Consider the following 21,315-nt stretch of genomic DNA (forward strand, 5'->3'; position numbering starts at 1 on the left):
TTCCACCTCCTGGGTGTCTCCTCCCTTTGACCCCCTCATGGAGGTGGTGGCAAAGAAGGCATGGACGGCCCCTGATACGAGTGGAGCCTACCCCATGGAGGCCATCTAAATTCATCACAGCTCCTATGGAAAAACAATTCTTATCTAAGGGCGTCCCTGTTGATGCCATGGTGGTGGCCGCAGTCACTAAGAAGGAATTAGCTGATCCTTCAGTACCTGTCCATCCTCCTAATAAGGAATCTAGGACTATGGATAGGTATGGTAAGCGGATGTTTTCCTCAGCAACCTTTGCTATGCGGTTGCTGAACTACTTGTGCCACTTCACCCATCTTCAGAGAGACTTGCTCACAGAAATGGGTGATGCTATACAGGATCCAACAGCTGAGGGGTTTCGAGACAAGATGAACTCCCAGTTGGCAACCCTAAATTCGATAGTCAACTCCTCCATGCGGCTTATCTCCTATGGGGCTGATGGGGCGAGTAGGGCTGCAGGTACAGGCGTAGCTTTACGACGTCACGCCTGGATGCGGCTTTGCAACTTTGCAGACCCTTTCAAGTCGTCCTTCACCAATTCCCCCTTTGACGGTTCAGCTTTGCTTGGACCTCAGGTGAAGGATACTTTGACCAGGTGCGAGCAGGAAGGCAAGACTCTCTCTGCCGTGGGAGTCCGTTTTTCCACCCCTTCCAGACCATATCCCAAGGGTCAGAAGGGGGGAAAGATGTGGTTCCGCAAACCACAGGGAGGCTCGCCTGACGCACAAGGTCAGTTCCCCTCTAGAGGCAGAGGTGGGAACAACAATAGACACCGCTCTAGAGGCAGAGGGGGTTCACAGAATCAGGGTAGCAGAGACACTCTTTCTGACAAACCCTTTCAGCATCCCTGAGGAGCTGCCCGACTGTCCGCCTTCGGAGGCAGTCGGGGGAAGATTATCACTGTACCCAGAAGCCTGGCTTTCTCTCACTCAAGAAGGATCGGTACGGTCGATTATATCCGAGGGTTGCAAAATTCCCTTTGTCCACACCCCATATCAACCAAAAGGGCCCCTTCCAGACGTTCCACCCAGTCTAAGGGAACAAGCAGCGCTAAAAATATCAAAGCTGCTCTCAAAAAGAGCTATCCAGCCATGCCCGGAAGACCAGCAAGGATCCGGAATTTACTCCAAATTCGTTTTGGTACCAAAAAAGACAGGGGACTGGAGACCAATAATGGATCTCAGCAGATTAAACAAGTCTGTAAGAAAAATGAAATTCCGGATGGTCACGCTACAGTCCATTCTACCCTTCTTGGGTCAGGACAATTGGATGTGCTCAATAGACCTTCAGGATGCGTACTATCATATCAAGATGCACAGATGCTCCAGAAGGTTCCTCCGCTTCCGGATGGGAGCCAGTCTCTACCAGTTCAGAGCCCTGCCCTTTGGTCTCACTACAGCCCCCCGAGTGTTCACCAAATGCATGGCAGTGGTAACGGCTCACCTGAGACGACAAGGATTCCAGGTGTTTCCATATTTAGACGACTGGCTCCTTACTGCCACCACCAGGCGTCAACTTCTCCAATCCGGAGACTGCACCATTCATACTTGCAAAGCTCTAGGCATCTCCATAAATTTCGAAAAATCTGCCTTGTCGCCTTCTCAGTCTATTACCTTCATAGGCGCCACATTAGACACAGTTCATCTTTCCGCAAAGCTAACAGAGCAAAGGGTGTCAGATATCCGCAGACATGTTCACATTCTTTTTCAGTGCAACAAAATCCAAGCCAGGTTTGTCTTGAAGGTATTAGGTCTCATGGCGGCTGCCATTATACTCCTTCCCCTAGCCCGTTTTCACATGCGGATCCTTCAGTGGATGCTGTTTTCTCAATGGTCCTACCAACAGCTCCCAATGTCTCACAGCATTTTGCTGACCCAATCATGCAAGAATCATCTTTCTTGGTGGATGTTCTCACCTCAAATTCTTCAGGGCAGATCCCTAGTTCCTTCCCCCCCGGTCGCCACGGTGACAATGGACGCCTCCCTGATCGGGTGGGGGAGGGGCATTATCAGGGCAGGACGGTCCAGGGCACGTGGCAACGTTTCGAATGCCACTTGCACATAAATGTCTTGGAGATGAGAGCAGTACTTTTAGCGTTGCAGGCCCTTCAGGACTCTCTTCCTACCGGGACTGTTGCAGATCAGACAGACAATATGTCCGTAGTGTGGTACATCAACAAACAGGGCGGAACCAAGTCCTATCCGTTATGTCGAGAGGCACTCAGAATTTGGCAGTGGGCGATCTCTTCTCAGCGGTTTCTGACAGCAACGCACATCCCCGGGAAGTCCAACGTGATAGCCGACAAGTTAAGCAGGGCCATACTCATGCCACACGAGTCGTCTCTCAAACAATCAATGCTGGAAGAAATCTTTCAGAGATGGGGTCGACCTTGCTGCAATCTTTTTCCAACTCCCCAGAACAGCAAGTGTCCCGATTTCTTCACCCTCTTCCCTCTACCCTGCCAACCCACCAGAGACGCTCTAGTCCACGATTGGCCCCGGGGACTTATGTATGCCTTCCCCGCCTTTCCACTGATCACTCAATTAATTCAGAAAGCTACCGCCTTGGGAGTCACTTTGATCCTCATTGCTCCGTACTGGCCTCGACAGATATGGTTTCCATTCCTGCATCGTTACCTCTTGGAACAGCCTTGGCATCTGGACCCAGTGCCACATCTTTTGACCCATCAGTCAGGTCAGCTGCACCACTCCCTCCAATCTCTCAACCTCACAATTTGGTTGCTCCGCTTCCTACCCTAGCCAGGCTTCCTCTAATTTCCCCTTCAGTCCGTAACATCCTTATAGCTTCCCACAAGTCTTCTACCAGAAGGATTTACAATAGCAAGTGGAAACGTTTTTCCTTCTGGGCAGCAACTAAAAACATAGACCCTTTCACCGCGCCTATCCAGTGTATTCTAGACTTCCTGGCAGAGCTTTTTCACTCAGGCTCTTCTTCGTCTACTATCAGAGTACAATTGGCTGCCATTTCTAACTTTCACGTAGGCCTTTTGGACTCCAACATTATGTCCCATAAACTTTGCAAAGCCTTTCTCAAAGGTATCTTTTTGCTCAAGCCCCCAATCAGAGACCCCCCCCACCTCAGTGGGACTTAAATCTTGTCCTGGCTTCCTTGATTCTTCCCCCCTTTGAACCTGCGGCTTCCTGCTCTCTGAAGTTGCTCTCATGGAAAACCCTTTTTCTAGTAGCCGTAACATCAGCTAGAAGGGTATCTGAACTTCATGCTCTTTACATTCGTCCTCCGTATTTGGTTTTCCATAAAGACAGAGTGTCCCTCAGGACTTACCCGTCCTTTTTACCCAAAGTTGCTTCTGAGGCAAATCTAAACCAGACTATCAGTCTTCCAGTTTTCTTCCCTGATTATTCCAACAGGGCAGAACAAAAGTTACACTTTCTGGATGTTCATTGCCAGCTTCGTTTTTATTTAGACAGAACAAAACAGTTTAGGAAATCTAATCAGCTCTTCCTATCTTATGTGGAAGGGAAAATAGGCCTTCCAGTTTCTAAAGTGTCCCTATCTAGATGGCTGGCCTCTATAATTACTTTCATCTATGAACTCAGAAATCAAAAGCTACCATCAAGACCTAGAGCTCATTCAACCAGGGCATTAGCTACATCGGTAGCTTTTCAGGCTAGACTGCCAATAGATTCCATTTGTGCAGCAGCCACATGGGCTTCTCCTTATACCTTTATCTCACATTACAAATTGGATATGGCCTCCAGAATCCGGGCTAACTTTGCTTCCACCATCCTGAAGAGTCTGTTCCGATGAGCCACCCAGGGTAAAGGTGCTAGGGACGCGGTCCCATCCAGCAATAATGAAGGCGAGATTGACAAGTTAACATTGAGAAGTTATGTACCTACCATAACGTTCCATGTTAGTTGTCTTCTTCTCGCCTTCTTTCTTGCATCCCACCCTCCGTCCCCCTAGCCTGGACAGACCGAAAGGATCCTTTGGGATCTTCCTTCCCACTTTTTTCAGCCACCTCTATTGTTCTTTTTCTGGTAACCTTAGACGTAGGTTTATATAGAGGTGGTCTTTCTCTTTCTCCATCCCTTGAGAACTGGAGCTGCTATGGTTTTAGCTATCAAATGAGATCTGAGTAGTTACTGCCTAGCATTGTGGGATATAGGGGAGCCTCGAGCCGGTAAAAATAGCTCTCGAGCTTTAGTATTGGCCGAGTCGGAGCCGGGGATCGGCTCCAAACCCATCCAGCAAGAAAGAAGGCGAGAAGAAGACAACTAACATGGAACGTTATGGTAGGTACATAACTTCTCATTTTATTTATTTTTTTATGTTTTATTATATATTTGAAGTTTCAAACTTCGATCATATGTTGTCGAACATATGGGATTCGAAGTTTTGAAACTTCGAATATACAATATAGACCCATGCACAAGAGCTCTCCTTAGCAGTAGGTTCTAACATTATTATAATTTTCTTACAACTCTTCTCCTACCTTGAGAGTTTTTCTTTCACTAATTTCTATATTTAGTGGTTAGAGGTAGACTTTTTGTCATTAATTTTTCTTTTCCTGTTTTAGTGTAGTTAGCCCTTAAAGTCTTTGGCCTTCTCTCTGTTCTCCCCTTATAACTATGTAGGCGTGTGTGTGTATGTGTATATATATATATATATATATATATATATATATATATATATATATATATGTGTGTGTGTGTGTGTAAGTATGTAGTATGTATATGATGGATTATCACAGATGAAAAAACATAAAATGTTAGATAATAAAGAAAAAAACTTGGATTATTAATTTGGGGGCATTATATAAACCAGGGCTGAATGAAAATTGTTAGAGTTGAAAATGTATTTATATGTTGTTGTGTCTTTCGGCTTATCCCGGTTAGGGGTCGCCACAGCGGAACTCCGGTCCGCTAATGTTTGGTAGTGGATTTTTACATGCCGAGTTACCAGCCCTGATGCACAACCTTCAACGAAGGCATGCCCATTCATGCATGCCTCCACACAGAAGACGCTCTAGCTGAGAATCGAACGTGACAACGTCTTGCTGTGAGGCGACAACGCTACCGCAGCACCACTATCGCGGGTGTGTATTTATATAATGAATTTTATTTTATAATGAATAATGGTGATATGGCTTGCTTAAATGGCTATTATAAAAGAATGAGGGTTGTGCCATTTTTGTTATAGATTTTTACACTGAAGACACCTATATGGTGAAACCAGTTTGCAGCTTTAGAGGCCTTGTCCTTACTGTTCATATGTACATTGGTACATTTTCTGGATTAAATACATGATTTCTTCCTTGTGTGGTTTATTTGCCACTGAAATGGTTATGAGCAAGTGCTGTATGATTGTTGTGGCGTTTTTTATATGTGTGTATATATATATATATCTATATATATATATATATATATATATATATATATATATATATATATATATATATATATGTGTGTGTGTGTGTGTGTGTGTATATATGTGTGTATATATATATATATATATATATATATATATATATGTGTGTGTGTGTGTGTGTGTGTGTGTATATGTGTATATATATATATATATATATATATATATATATATGTGTGTGTATATATATATGTGTGTGTGTGTGTATGTGTATATATATATATATATATATATATATATATATATATATATATGTATATATATATATATATATATATATATATATATATATGTATATATTTATATATATATATATACAGAAAGATGTGTGTGTTCTCGGAGTATGGGCACAAACTTCCTCCACAAGACCCACACTCAAGTCGTGTTTATTGTTTCGGCAGCACGCACCTTCAAAGTGAATGCCAGTGTTGTATATCTTTCAGTGCCAAGTCCCTCCAAACTAAAAGGGACAAACTGGTTTTAAAGGGGCACCTTCTGGCATGGACAGGGGCTACCCCATCACCATCTTTTCCTTCAAAATGAGACATGCCTAAGATGAAGGCTTCAGAGAAGGAAAAATATAAAGATGGACAGACAGGCTAAGAGACGAAAGGAGAAAATCTCCACCCAAGATTTCAAAGAAAACATCTCCAAACCCGACAGTCTCAGTCAGCCCCAATCCCAAGGTACCCAGAAGGCCAGTACCTACACTGACTTGACACCAGTCTCCTCCCCACACCAGCTACTCATTGAGACCTGCAAATTCTAGACCACAGTCACCCATTTTACAGGAAAGAAGGTATTCACGACCTGTGGCATCCATTCAATCATCTAGAAGTCTCATGGAGCTCGATGTCGATAGGATGATGAGGAAGTTTTTGAGGATGCAGATACAACTTGGGGGATGTTCTTGTTTCACTGTTGCAGTCATTACATTTGGGTTATCTGCTTGCAGGTAGCCCTCAGTTGGCCAGATTAACAAAGTCTTGGGTCCTACGTCGGTTGCTGTCCCCTCTTCTATGACATCAGGTCGTCAGGGGTATAATACATGCAGCCGACGCCATTACATCAGTCTTTCTTGCCTTGCGGTGCCCAAAGCAGAAGCAGTTCACAAGTGCCGGTTGGCCGACTCCTGAAATTTTCATTTTCGAGTTTCAGAACCGAAGTCTTCAACTAAAGCCAAGTACCCCATTGGGGAAACTTTTTCTTGTTCCTTACGGATGTCAGTAAAAGTTAATAATTGCATTACTTGTGGAAAGCAAATACCTCATAAATATTTTCATTCCTACTGTATTCCTTGCCTAGGCCCTGACCACGACGTACCTTGCTGTCGGTTTTGTGCTTTATTTAATCAGCGCACTATCCGTCATTGGTATATTTCCGCCTCTAAATATTTCGGTTCTCGGTTTAATTATCCAGAAATCTTGTCGGTTAGCCATCTGACTACCGGGATTCCGAAAACACACAAAGATAAAGACAGAGACAGGCCGCCAAGGTCCAAAACTGCTGACGACTCTTCTCCTAAGCCAGTCGCCAGTTAGCTGGTACTCAGTGAGGTGCTTTTGCAGCCCCTGATACACGCTACTTCTGATTCGCAGGCCTCTACTGATACCCATTCAGAGTATGCCGCAAGATGCTTCAACTATGGAACCCGTGGATGTCTCTACCTTGGATGGGTCCAGAGCCGCTGTGCAGGCACTGGCTTCTGAGGGTGTATTCAGGCCTATGGACTTGCATATTAAACTGATGCCTCCTTCTTTACTTAGGCCTAAATCTCGATCCATGTCTAAAAAAACGACGCCCAGGCCACATGCTCAGGCCTCTATGCCTAAAAAACAAATGATAAGAATGGCTGAAGATCTAATAACTCTAATCAGGGTTAGCCAACCCCCCCCCCCTTCTAAGAGGCCTAGGACTGAAGTTTATTATGAATCTTCTGATCAGAATTCTGTTTTTTCTGATTCTTCTTATGATCTGGATTTGCCTTTGTCTACTTATGAAGATTCTGATGCAGAGGACTTCATTCCCTCTGCTTCCCCTCCTGAGGATTTTTCTTTTGGGGAAACCTTACATACTCTTAAGGGAGCATTTCCACTGGGAAAGCCAGGATTTTTCTGATTCAAAAAAGAGGCTTAGAGATTTCCTTCTCCTACCTCAGCATAGGCCTTTAGCTATTCCTCCTGTACTAGAGATTGTTGATGATGCTTTTTCGAAATCTAGTTTGGCCCCTGACTCCCTGCCTCCTGCTCCCAGAAAACCTGACAGATACTGCAGGGTCCCTGAGTCCTAAAAGTTCCTTTTTAAAAATCCTATTGCACATCCAGAGACGGTCTTACAGGGGCCCAAGGGCATTAAGGCTTGTACTGCTAAAAATCCTACCCCTTCTGATAGTGACTCCAGGGCGTAGGATAGATGGGGTAAGAAGGTTTACTTCTGCAACCTTGGCCATTAGGGCTTTAAACTGCCAGTTTCATATGTTATAAAGTATCAGCAACATGTTATTGGACTGCTTAAACAGAAAATGATGTTGATTCCTGACTGTGTGGAAAATAAAGAATCACAGGATTTAATGCATTCTGCTGAACAAGTTGGAAAACATAATTTGCAATGTGGTTTTGATTCATTAGAGGCCACTTGCAGGGCTGCTGTTACTAAGTCTGTGCTCAGAAGGCATGCTTGGCTCAAGGAGCAGGCTTTGCCTGATCATGTTAAAGCTAAATTGTTGGATGCTCCTTTAAATCAGGGCCGCCTGTTTAGCAACAAGGCTGAGGAAGTTCTTAAAAAGATGGAAAATAAAGCTAACTGCAAACTGTTAAAGATTTTTTACAAGTTCAGCCTCCTAGATTTAGTTGGCACTGGCCCTCTAAGAATTGGTCCTTTCCAGCCCCTACCGGGTCTTCTCAAGGCAAACCCAGACACAGCAAAAACTCCAGGTTTCAGTCCCAGGGGACACACAGAACTAAGCAGTGGGGGGCCTCCACTTTCAAATCTGGAAATAATAAGACTCCTCCCTATGGTAAACTGTCTCAATGACTTCCTTTTAAAATTTCCAAGCATTTATCAACTGACTGCCCCTTTGGGGGGGAAAGATTGCTCTTCATGCAAAAAATTGGGAACTCATTACGCAGGACAAATGGGTTTTAAATATAGTGTCCCAGGGATACAGATTTCACTTCCACACATTGCCAACATCAAGCGAGTGGCCAGATCTACCCCCAAATCAGTGGACAGAGGCCCACAAACAAGTACTTTCTCTCCTAAGCATGGGGGCTATTCATCTGCTACCAGAAGAGGAAAAGGGACAAGGTTTCTACTCTAGACTTTTCCTGGTACCCAGAAAAGATAATTAATGGCGTCCTGTCCTGGACCTGTCTAAACACCTTTTTGGAGATTCCAAAATTCAAGATGCTGACTCTTCACCAATTACTTCCTATGCTAAGCAAAGATGCCTGGTTGGCAGCACTAGAATTAAAAGAAGCATACCTGCACATCCCAATCAGGGAATCTTGCAGAAGATACCTATGCCTCAAAGCAGGCTACACGCACTATCAGTTTTCTACACTGCCCTTTGGCTTATCTGCTGCGCCCAGGGTATTCACAAAGTGCCTAGCTCCAGTTATTGCATTTTGCAGGCAAAGAAATATTCAATTATACCCATACCTGGATGATTGTCTAATTCAGGCAGAAAGCCAGGACATACTTTTGAATCATCTGGCCTGTGTACAAAGGGTTCTAACTTGTCTGGGGTACACCATAAACGAAAAGAAGTCACACCTGGTACCCTGTCAACAAATTGCATTCCTGGGAGCAAGCTTGAATACAACTTCCCAGATAGCTTACCTCACGCCAGAGAAACAAATTCTTTTGACAAATTACTTCAAACAAGTGGCCACAAAAACACTGCTATCTGTAAGACAAATACTGCAAGCCTTGGGGTTCATGGCTTCTTGCATTCTTCTAATTCCATATGCAAGACTGCATATGAGGAAACTACAGTGGTATCTAAAAAGCCTATACTGTCAACATTCTCAAGACCTGGAAACAATGATTCCTATCATACCTTGCCTATGTCTAGAGTTCCTTTGGTGGGCAGAGCCCTGTCACCAAAACAAGGGACTACCTTTCACACCAACCCCTGCCGCCCAAACACTAACAACAGATGCATCAGACTATGCATGGAGGGCTCACCTGGCAGGGGAAGTGCATTCAGGGCAAATGGAACCCAAGTCAAATGCACCTGCATATCAATCCAAAAGAAATGATAGCTGTACAGAATGCTCTGACAGCCTTCAAGGACCACATTCTTCCAGGACAACTAATGGTAAAGACGGACAACACCACTGTTATGTGGTACATAAACAAGCAGGGGGATACACATTCTTACCCCTCTGCAGACTAGCCATGGCATTGTGGAACACAGCCTTGAGCTACCAAGTACACCTACAAGCTCAATTCCTGCCAGGAAAATTAAATACACTGGCAGACAGACTAAGCTGAAACCTCATGGACCCACACGAGTGGAAACTGGAACCAAGAATTTTCAACGTGTTGACAAGCAAATGGGGGAGCCCAGATATAGACCTGTTTGCCTCTCCCCAGAACTACCAATTGGACAAATGTTGCACAAGGACTCCCCACAAACAAGCCTGGAAAGTGGATGCTCTGTCCTTCAACTGTAAAAACCTATCAGTCTATGCCTTCCCCCCTCTGCCTCTGCTCTTCAAAGTACTAATAAAAATCAAACCGGACAAACCAAGGATGATTTTGATTGCTCCAGACTGGCCGCATCAACACTGGTACCCCCTCTTGCTCAGTGTGTTACGGTTATCTCCATGGCACCTGCCTCAGCCTCCTTCCCTGCTTTCTCAGCAGGAGAACCAGATTCTGCACCCTCAGCTTCTAACACTGAACCTTGCAGCCTGGCTAATTAGTTAATCTCTCCTTTACCATCCCTCAGCAAACCTGTGATGGATATCATTTTAGAGGCAAGGAGGCCTACTACTCGAAAATCTTATGCTGAAAAATGGAAAAGATTCTTTGCCTGGAACCAATCTCAAGGGATGAGCACAGCAGCGCCCAATTTACCTCAGATTTTACAATACTTAACTGAGATGCTTCACAAGGACTGTCTTTTTCCTCCATTAAAATCCATGCCTCAGCCATTTCAGCTCATTATAACACAGAACCGCCCCTCTTCTTTCATCCACTGCTCAAGCAGTTCCTCAGAGGGGCCAAAAATTTGAGACCACCCAGGAGGGCCCCAACTCCAGCCTGGGACCTGTCTTGGAGAAACTCACTCTACCTCCTTTCGAGCCAGCTGCTACTGCAGACTTAAAGTTTCTTTCTTGGAAAACAGCTTTCCTTTTAGCAATCACTTCAGCTAGAAGGGTATCTGAATTACAGGTCCTTATGGCAGTGGAGCCTTTCATCATCTTTCATGTGGACAGGGTGTCCCTCAGAACCAATCCATCCTTCATGCCCAAGGTGGTATCCAGTATGGCTCTTAATCAGTCCATTCATTTGCCAACCTTCTTTCCCAATCCACAGAATAAAGGGGAATGGATACTGCATTCCTTAGATGTGCACAGACAACTTGGATTCTACTTGGACAGGGCTAAACCTCAAAGGAAATCTGAACAACTGCTGGTGGCATTTGCTACAGGGGCAGAGAGGAAGGCTATTTCAAAGCTAATAATTTCTAAATGGATAAACCATTGCATTCATTTCTGCTATAAGTACCATGGAAAACCTATTCCCCCAGGGGATCAGACCTCACTCCACCAGGGCTGCATCTACCTCTACAGCCTTTCTCAGAGGCGTCCCTACCAGGGACATCCTAGAAGCTGCTACCTGGAGTTCTGTACATACTTTCACCAAGCATTATCATTTGCCAAGTTTCTCTAAATCCAGAGCTGGTTTTGCCACTGCAGTCTTGCAGGGCCTTATAGCTGGCCCTAATGCTATCTAAATTCCTCCTCCCAACCATAGCTTTGGGAATCTACCCAAATGTAATGACTGCAACAGTGATACACGAAGAACATAGTACAGTTGTGTACACTTACCATAAATGTAGATGTTTGAGTGTATTCACTGTTGCAGTCCTGGTTACCCTCTCTCCAGCCCCCTAACTTCTTTTGGCTATACCTCTACTTTCCTTTACTATGCTTAAAAGCCTTTTTGGTGTATTTGCTTTTTTGTTGGAGGTATATCTTTGTTCTTTTATATTTAATTGCTTCCCATTAGGGGGCACCTGACATCTGGGGCAAGAAAAACTGATGTAATGCCATCGGCTGCATGTTTTATACCCTTGACGACCTGACGTCGTGGAAGAAGGGACAGCAACTGACGCAGGACCAAAGACTTTGTTATTCAGGCCGACTGAAGGCTATCTGCAAGCAGATAACCCAAATGTAATGACTGCACTCACTCTAACATCTACATTTATGGTAAGTGTACACAACTGTACTTTATCCCTCTACCGTCTCCTGGGAAGGTACCGGTTGCAGGTCAACTTACCCCTGTCTTGCAGTAATCTGTACCATCTCACCCTTTAGGTTTTTGATTATTGGAACCAATGGGTGTCAAAGTTGTATGCAGCTCCAGCGCCAACAAAGGTGCTCCTGTTTCAACTCTGTCCCTATTTCTCTCAAATCCAATGCCTTCAGACTGATATGAGTCTTGGGGCCAAAGCTTTGGGGATGGCTTCGGCCCTGGATAGCTTGGGCGAGTGTTGGCTTCAGGACTGGGACTTATTGGTGTGGAGACCTCCCTCTCTTCTTCAGAACACAGGGAATCTTCCATCCTGATGGCAGCCTTAGCTTTCACGGGATTTGAAAGGGGTTTGGCAAATACCGAAGACAAGGTGACTTTTTTTTTTCCAGTTTTGCTCCACCAAACATCACCTTCAGTCTGTGTGTTCCCCTCTACATCCTGTCCGACAGGGGCAGCCTGTACCAGTGGCTTCTGAGGAAACTTTCTTAACTCCTCATTTGATTCTGACCCTTCTAACATTCGCTTAGATGGTGTTCCCAGAAAAATGATGTGTAAACAGAAGCACCTAGACTTTTCACTGGAGTCTTTCATAGAAGTCACTGACCTGGAGAAGGATGAGAGTTTTTCTGAAGATGTCACCTTTCGTGACCTTCTCGAATTAATGAAACAGAGGGAGTTGGCTGACCCAAGTCCCTTCACAGGATGAGTCAGTACTCCTGGAGGCTTTTGTTACCAGACAAACATCATTCTGGGGTGGTGCCAGCTATTGTCCTTCTTATAGATATTATGGCTCAGCGGGCATGGAAGGACCCTGATGTGATGGAACCCATATCTATGAATGTCGACAGAATCTTAGTAGTAACAGTAGATTAGAAGCACTGAAGTGAAGGTCCACCAGTAGAAGCAATAGTGGTGGCAGCAGTCACCTCGTCTGGTTAGCTTCCAAATTGGGCAGTGGACAGGTTTGGGAAGCGGACCTATACATCAGTGACTTTCTCCCCCAGATTGTTGAACTATCTTGCCCATTTAACAGTGTTCCAGAGAGACTTGGCTAAAGAGACCACCAAGTCTGTCTCAGGGGTATTGCTATCCACCCTTTATTTTCTTCTAATGTGGCCAGATGTCTGCTGTCTATCAGCTGATAGTATGGTAAGAGCATTAGGCACTGGCATCTCCATGCACTGCCATTCTTGGATGCGACTGTGAGACTTTGCAGAAGGCTTTAAGTTGTCTTTCATTATTGCTGTTTATGATGGTTCCACTTTGTTTGGACCTAAAGTCAAGGATACAATTACGAAGAACCAACACGGTGGCAAGTCTCTTTCTGCAGTGGGAGTACACTTCTCCACCTTTCAAAGAACTTTCTCTAGGAACCAGAAATCAGGGAAGAAGAAAATGTGGTTTCCACAAATCACAGAGTACTTTCCATGACTGCCAAGGTGATAGATCTTACCATGGCAGAGGGGAAGACAGTTTTAACAGACTCAGACTGCAAAATCAAGGCTTTGGCAGTCCATTATCCAAGAATGCCTGTCAGTGCTCCTGAGCAGTTGCTCAACTCCTGCCCTCTGGAGGCAGTCAGGGGCATCTTTCCTTGCACCTTCCAGCCTGGCAGAAGATAACATCAGATTCATAGGTGATAAGAAAAATATTTAGAGACTATTCAATTCCCTTTTCTCTCTCATCCCAGAAAAAGAAGAACGTCCCTGTTGTTCCATCCAATCAGTGGGACTTAGCAGCCATAGAAATTTCAAATCTGCTAGAAAAAGAGTAATCCAGCTGAAGTCTATTCCAGGGTCTTTGTAGTCCCAAAGAAAACTGGGGACCTTAGACCCATTTTGGATTTCAGTCACCTAAATCATTTTGTAAAACAGACAAAATTTTATGAATGGTTACAGTTCAGTCCATTTTGTCTGTTCTGAGGAAGGGCAATTGGATGTGCTATATAGATCTCCAAGATGACTACTATCACATCAAAGTAGTGAAGCACTCCAGGAAAGTCCTGCACTTCTAGATGGCAGCCAATTATTTCCAATTTAGAGTGCTGCCGTTCGGTCTTACCACAGCCCCCAGGGTGTTCACCAAGATCATGGCACTAGTATCTGCACACCTGTGCTGATAGGCTCCTCACTGTCTCCACTGAGCATCTCTTTCTCACACACTAGGACCAAGTATTTCAGTTGCTTCTGAATTTAGGAATCTCAGTAAACCTACCAAAATGTCAGCTGACTCTAACTCACACTTTAGAATTCATAGGATGCCACCTAAACACCAAACAGTCAGCCTTCCCTAATCCAGGGTCCAGGCCATACCTCTCACCCTCCTAGAGCAAGAAATCTGGACAAAGCCCAACAAAATGGGGGGACAAAGGCTGAAAAATAGGGACGTGAGTTATTATTTGTGATTTGAAGGAGTTGTTGCTTCATTTTTTTTTTTTTTTTTTTTTGAAGAATTACTTTCTAAAACTGTGGGCATGCGGTTACAAGTGAGGTTCACAGACTCTTAGAAAATTACTTGCCTGTCAGGGAGAGGGAGTGAAACTGGAAAGCTGGTCATAAACTTTCAGTGGGACACTTGGCTTGCTCGTAACTGTACTGCTTCCCACATTTAACAAATGTTTGAAGCTGTACTCTTTGTAGTCACAACATATAAGAAGCAGAGTAACTTATGTGCAAGTAAATTATATAAAGAACCAAAGGTGGTGTTGTTGATGTGATGTTAATTTTTGTTATTGTGAAGCTGTACTCTTTATAGTCACAACATATAAGAAGCAGAGTAACTTATGTGCAAATAAATTATATAAAGAACCAAAGGTGGTGTTGTTGATGTGATGTTAATTTTTGTTATTGTGAAGCTGTACTCTTTATAGTCACAACATATAAGAAGCAGAGTAAATTATGTGCAAATAAATTATATAAAGAGCCGAAGGTGGTGTTGTTGATGTAATGTTAATTTTTTGTTATTGTAGTCATTAGCTGCTGGTCTTACATCAAGCCAACCAGTAGAGAAGCTCCGTGCCTTGCCACTGTGGTTGTCTCTGCAGTACTTGGGTCATGATGGAATTGTTGAAAGAATCAAGCATGCATCCCAGCTGGTAATGTATTCCTCTTCCATATTAATGTCTTTAATGGATTCTGCACATCCCAGTTTATAATTTAAAATCACCTTGAATGTAATGACTAAGGTCTTCTTTTCTAATGTCTTGATTCTGTATTTGATTAGGATGTTTCCTTTTTTTTTAATAGGTCAATATGTTAGTGGTTTACTGGAAAAAAGTAATAGTTCATTACTGCCATGTTACACTGATGATTATACTTCTACATAACTGTAAAACAGTAATTCCTATCAAGTGGATTTGTCAAATCATAATAAAGGGTTCTAAAGCATTTTTATCCCTTGGCGGAGATGCACAAGACGGACTTTACAGATTTCTTCCTGACAGTGTAGATCTTGAAAGAATGCTTCAAGTATGCCTTGGTTGAGGTAATCAGAGGAGTAATTTACATTCAAGGCTGTCAACTCTAACCTGTACATCGTGCTATGCAGTTTGGCAACTCCACAATGAATTGTGTAGGGTAGATATGCTACATTGTGAATGGCTCACTTGAGATATACTTAACATTTTAACTTTCTATATCTGTGATTTTTTTTTTTTTTTTTTTTTTTTTTTTACTTCAGATTCAGTCCTTTGTGGTATGTTCCAACTACTGTACTCTTACCCACCTTTCAGTGCTGTTGTCTGCCTTTGATGCCTCTTCTCCGCCTTTGATACCTGTTCTCCGCCTTTGATACCTGTTCTCCACCTTTGATGCCTGCTCTCTGCCTTTGATACCTCTGTACACTAGGAAAGAAGTACTTATTGTTGTACTGCAGCCGTATGTAGGTGACAGGACTTTCTGGGGAGCCGAAGGTTTTTTAACTGGATTTCAGTGTGCAGTCAGATTTCTGAAGAGCAGCTCATCTGAGCAGGCCATGGTTTCTGATCTTGTGTGTGGGTCTGAAGCATAGCTGGGCCCCTGGTGTGTGTCACGCAGAGTGGACAAACACAATTGTCCTTCATCAGGAGACTGTGCTATTCTTTTTCCTTTCCTTCCCTTCCTCCCACCTGGATAATGGAGGAGGCTGTCACCTGCTGTATCTTAACCCCCACCCTCTCTGCACTTACTTTTCATAACTGGTAGCATTGTTGAAGGAGAGCAATTCCCATGCTATCATGCTAGCTATAAGCAAGTACCTTAACTTAATGATATTGTATATACTGTAAACTGGTATGAGGTTTAGTAACCTTACAGGAATAGTACTTTCCGTTCTGCTTAGGATAATGTGCTGTATCTGAAATGAGCAGTATCTTGACATCTATAGAAATTTTATAATCAGATAATTGATGATGAGCATGCCACATTATAATTAGGTACAACATTTTCTAGAGGGGCATGTTGCTTTAAATTAAAGTTATTAATTTAAATATAGAAGTCACGGGTAACTTTAAAAGCAAGCTAGGGTATTCAGTCATGCATCAGTCTTACAAGGTCTCCTTGAAGTTGAGTACCGAAAAAAGCTCTTCTGCTCTACAGCTGTAGCAAATTACCACACAGTAAGCACTACTACAATCCAGCCATGATGTAAAATGCAGTACCTGCATTCATTTCTGAATGTGGTACTGTACTCGCATACCTTTGTCACTTTATGCTGCCAAACCTTGCCCCCTTTGCCTCACCCTAGGTACACCTTTGCACTTGCATCTTCTGCATCCCGGTCTTTGGGCCCATCATCAGTCATTGCTTAGTTACTCCGCATCTGTAACCTAAACCGATGCACAGCCTTGTCTGTACTGTGGAAGATTCTATAGAGGAGCTGGTAAGGGAGATGGTAGCAGCCAGTAACATCTTTCGATTTGTGGTTTTGACCACATCCTCTTTTCTCCAGAGAGACCAAGGAAGAGGAAGCAGATGCAGAACAAGAGCGATCACTTTCTGGTCTTGTCTTCTTTTGCACATTCTGGCAAGTCTTTTCTAAGTATGCCCAGGAAGAAAAAGTGCAGAAGGAGCACTTGGATTCACCTGTAAAGTCCCCCACCCCCAGTTACTGATTTAGATGAGGGAAAGGCCTCCACCTATTCCTTTCCTGATGACCACAGGTTTAGAGAGATCCTAGAACATCTTGGCACACTAATCCAGTTTCTCCTGAAGAGGAAATACTGCAGGAGGCTTTCTTTTCTGCCGCTGCAGGATTTCCTCTTTAGCATTGCAATAGGCCTGTCCAGGGTCCGATATGGTACTGACAATTCTAAGGAAATGGACAAAGTCATCCAGCCTCCCAAGGACTGGTAGCACTAGGTTAAGGTACCCTTGACAGGATAAGTTATTGTGGCTGCAGCTTTTAAGAAGGATCTCTCTGAAGAGACCCCAGCAATTCAACCCCCCAACACAGAGTCTTGGGCTTGGATTACTTCAGCAAGCACTTTGCCTTGTCAGTCACCTTTACTGTAAGGAACTTAAATTTCCTGAAGAATATGATGAGATGTCAGTGTGCTGTAACGGAGAAAGCCACAGAAATGCTAAACACGTTTCCTCCTTGAGAAATATTAGCTGATTTCCCAAGTGTCAACCCTAAATGCAGTATCCACTGGGTCCATCTGCCTTGTGCATTATTCAGCAGATAGAGCAGTGCATGAGAACAGAGCAATTGTGCCCATTTGCTTTATGCATAATGCAGCAGATAGAGCAGAGCATGAGAACAGAGCTTATGCTTATGCATTGTTCATGTGCAGAAAACAACAGCTCCCTGTGATGCTTTTACATTGCTTGTGTCATAAGTTAAGGAAAAACTGCACAAGAGCAAGCTAGAAAAATACTTGCATATGGTGGGAGGGTCTGTATTAGAAGACCGAATGTTTAGGTGATTGACCACCTAAACATCAATTTTCTAATATCGAAAGCAAAAAATGGTGAACGGCCGATTTAACGCAGGGAAAGATTTCCCTTGGCCGTTCGCTGAAGTTTGCTATTTCCCTACTGTTGAGTGATCTCGGAGCTGGTGTATTTAGTTGGGGGGGGGGTATGGGGGCGAAACCCCACACTTAATTTAGATGTAAAGTAATGTTTTTTGTGTTGTGGCGAGGGACGTGTTTCCCTGGGACGTTCGACATTGTGCGGTTCAATATTAGAAGATCGATGTTTAGGTGTTGAATCACTTAAACATTCAGTCTTCTAATATAGGCTCAATGGGGGTAAAGTTCTCCACTCCACAAAGGATCTAGTTTTGCAGACAAGTGATTGTAAGGAATTTATGAATGGAGAAGTCTCAACAGCCTCAAAATGAATAGTAGCATTCAGACTGAAAGCAGTAAGGGCACGGTGGATACCAAAATGGACACAAACGTAAGAGCAGAAATTGTTTCCAGAATCAGGATTTCTGTAGTTCCCATCAGATGGGCAAGCACAGAATCCCCAAGGATTTTTCTGACTGCCCACCTGTGAACGTAGTCAGGTGTTGTCTGTCTTAGCACTTCCTGCATGGCAGGTCTTCACACAAGACATTTGGATCTGGGAAATAATATCCAGAGGCTATTCAGTACCCTTTATTTTGCCTTATAAACCAACCTCCCTTTGCCTAATGGATGTCGCAGCCTGTCAAAGGGAATAGACCAAAGCAGATGTAATAAATCTCTCGGAGAAAAGAGTATTATAAGAGATCCCTCCAGACTAGAGAGGATCCGGAGTTTTATTCCAGATTCCTTTAATTTCTCAAAAAAGACAAAAGACCTCAGGCCGATACTGAATCTTATTGGCCTAAAACCAAATTCAAGATGGTCACGGTGCATTTCATTCTTCTGTGTTTATAGACAAGTAACTGGATGTGCTGTATGGAACTCCAGGATTGCTACTTATAAATAAAAACAGTGCCAGCATCAAGATTTGTGTGCTTCAGAGTAGGAGCCAACCACTACCCATATGGGGCCCTTCCATTTGATCTCACAAATCACCAGGGTATTTACCAAATGCATAGTGACCATAGTAGCATGTCTGAGGCCGAAGATAATCAGATTTTTTCCATACCTAGATGATTGTCACCCAACATATACAACAACAGAGTCTGTAACCTAAACAAGTGATTACTTACTTCTGTTGTTACATTCCTTGTGAATTTCAGTGAATGCAGTGAAGTCCCAGTTGGAGCTGTCACTAACAAATTTTCTTAGATTTCCGCTTGGATACAAGGACCTGTTGGCCAAGTGTCTCTAATGACAGAGCACAGGTCTTACAAACTGCTTCCATGCTTTTTGAGTCACAGCAGCACAATGCATCAAGGTCCTAAGGATCGTGACAACCATGATAATGTTCATTGTGTTACCCTGCTGCAGTCATCACACTTGGGGTTATCCTGCCGTCAGGCAGTCCCGCAGTCGGCCCGAATTCCAAAGTCTTGGTCTGGCGTCGGTTGCTGTCGCTTCTTCCCTGAGGTCAGTGTGCCAGGGGTATATAAGAGGCATCCGACGCCATTTTCTTCAGTCTTTCTTGCCGTGCGGTGCCCGAAGCAGAAGCAGTTCGCAAGTGACGGTCGGCCGACACCTGAGATTTTCTAATCGACTTTCAGTCCGAAGTCTTCAAAGCTAAGTACCCTGTTGGGGAACCTTTTTCTTGCCTCAGTCCGATGTCAGAAAAAGTTAACAATTGCATTTCTTGTGGGAAGCAAATACCTCATAAGCACTTTCATTCTTATTGTATACCTTGCCTAGACCCAGACCACGATGTCACTGGTTGTCGTTTTGTGCTAGGTTCAATAAGCGAACTATAAAGCGATGCTTTGATTTCGCACAACACTACTTCGGTAGGAAATTTAATTACACTATGCCGTCGGAGCAACCGACAACTGGCATGCATAAAAAACGCAAATATAAAGACAGGCAGCCTAGATCCAAGCCAGACTCCGAGGCCTCGGCTGGGCTGGTCGCCAGTTCTCCGGTTTTCAGTGAGGCGCCTACTCAGCCCGTGACGACTGCAGAATTGGAACCCCAGATCGCTTCGGATTCTCAAGCAGAGAGTTCTAGGCCGACGCAGTCATTTTCTTTAGGTCCTACCGACAACATTGCAGAAGGAGAAGCCGGTGCTGCGGAAACACCTTCGGTTACAGAAGGTGTCTTCAGACCGACTACTCTCACCATAAAATCTTAGGCTAAGCTTAAGACTCCTCTAAAGCCAAAAAAGACTGCACATCAGTCTCCAGTTCAAGGCCCCATGCCTAAGAAACAGATGCTTAAAATGGCGGAAGATTTGATTTCTTTAATCAGGGGTTCCCAACCCCCCCCCCCTAGACAAAAGGCCTAGACAAGAGGAGGATTATGCCTCCTCTGATCAAGTGTCTATTTCCTCAGGCTCCTCTGAGGAAAAGGATTACTCCTTTCCCCCTTATGAAGATTCTGATCCTGAAGATTCCATTCCCTCAGCTTCTCCCCCTGAAGACTATTCCTTTGGGAAAACCTTACATACCATGAGGGAACATTTCCACTGGGAAGATCAGGACTACTCCGACTCAAAGAAAAAGCTCCGAGAGTTCCTTTTACTCCCCCAGCACAGACCACTTGCTATCCCTCCAGTTTTAGACATTGTGGATGATGTTTACTTAGAATCTAGTCTAAATCCAGATTCTCTGACTCCTGCTCCAGCCAAACCAGATAGATATTATAGAGTGCCTGACTCACACAAATTCCTTTACAAAAGCCCTGTTGCTGACCCAGAGACTATCTCCCAGGGTCCCAAAGGGGCTAGGGCTTCTATGGCTAAAAATCCTGTACCCTCTGAAAGGGACTCCAGAGCACTAGATAGGTGGGGGAAGAAGGTTTACACCTCAGCTACTCTAACTATGAGAGCACTAAATTGTCAATTTCACATGCTGAAATACCAGCAATTCCTAATGTCTCAAATAAAACAAAAGATGAGCACGCACCGTCCACAGTCTGAATTCAAAGAAATGCAGGATCTGTTGCATGCAGCTGAACAGGTGGGCAAACATACTTTACAATGTGGATTTGATTCCTTGGAAGCTTCCTGTAGAGCAGCTGTTACTGGGTCTGTTATATGTAGGCATGCTTGGTTAAAGGAACAAACTCTGCCTGATCATGTTAAAGCAAAGTTACTAGATGCACCCTTACAGCAGGATGTCTTATTTGGGGTTAAAGCAGAAGAGGTTTTAAAGAAAATGGAGGATAAGGCAAAATCTATGCAGACGGTCAAAGATTTCTTACAGGTACAACCGCCACGCTTCAGCAGAAATTGGCCAGCAAAAAATTGGTCCTTTCCAGCTTCTGACAGATCACAGAGGGGTAAATACAGATGCTCAAGGGGCAGAGGACAAGCACAAATCCCTTACAAACCTCGCCAA

The 21,315-nt window shown here is 43.9% G+C and overlaps 1 protein-coding gene across 2 annotated transcripts in view; it reads left to right on the forward strand.

The window, feature by feature from the left end:
* The window catches only part of PDXDC1 (pyridoxal dependent decarboxylase domain containing 1), a 674,140-nt gene that overhangs the window by 309,808 nt on the left and 343,017 nt on the right, over positions 1–21,315 (forward strand). For both annotated transcript variants that reach the window (XM_044089172.1, XM_044089173.1), the window contains exon 12: positions 14,903–15,028. In XM_044089172.1, the coding sequence (XP_043945107.1) occupies positions 14,903–15,028 (126 nt within the window). The remainder of the gene's footprint in view (positions 1–14,902; positions 15,029–21,315) is intronic.

This window comes from Protopterus annectens, chromosome 12.part0, assembly GCF_019279795.1.
Source record: "Protopterus annectens isolate FY-2018-M chromosome 12.part0, PAN1.0, whole genome shotgun sequence".
In the NCBI taxonomy this organism is placed as follows: Eukaryota; Metazoa; Chordata; order Ceratodontiformes; family Protopteridae; genus Protopterus; species Protopterus annectens.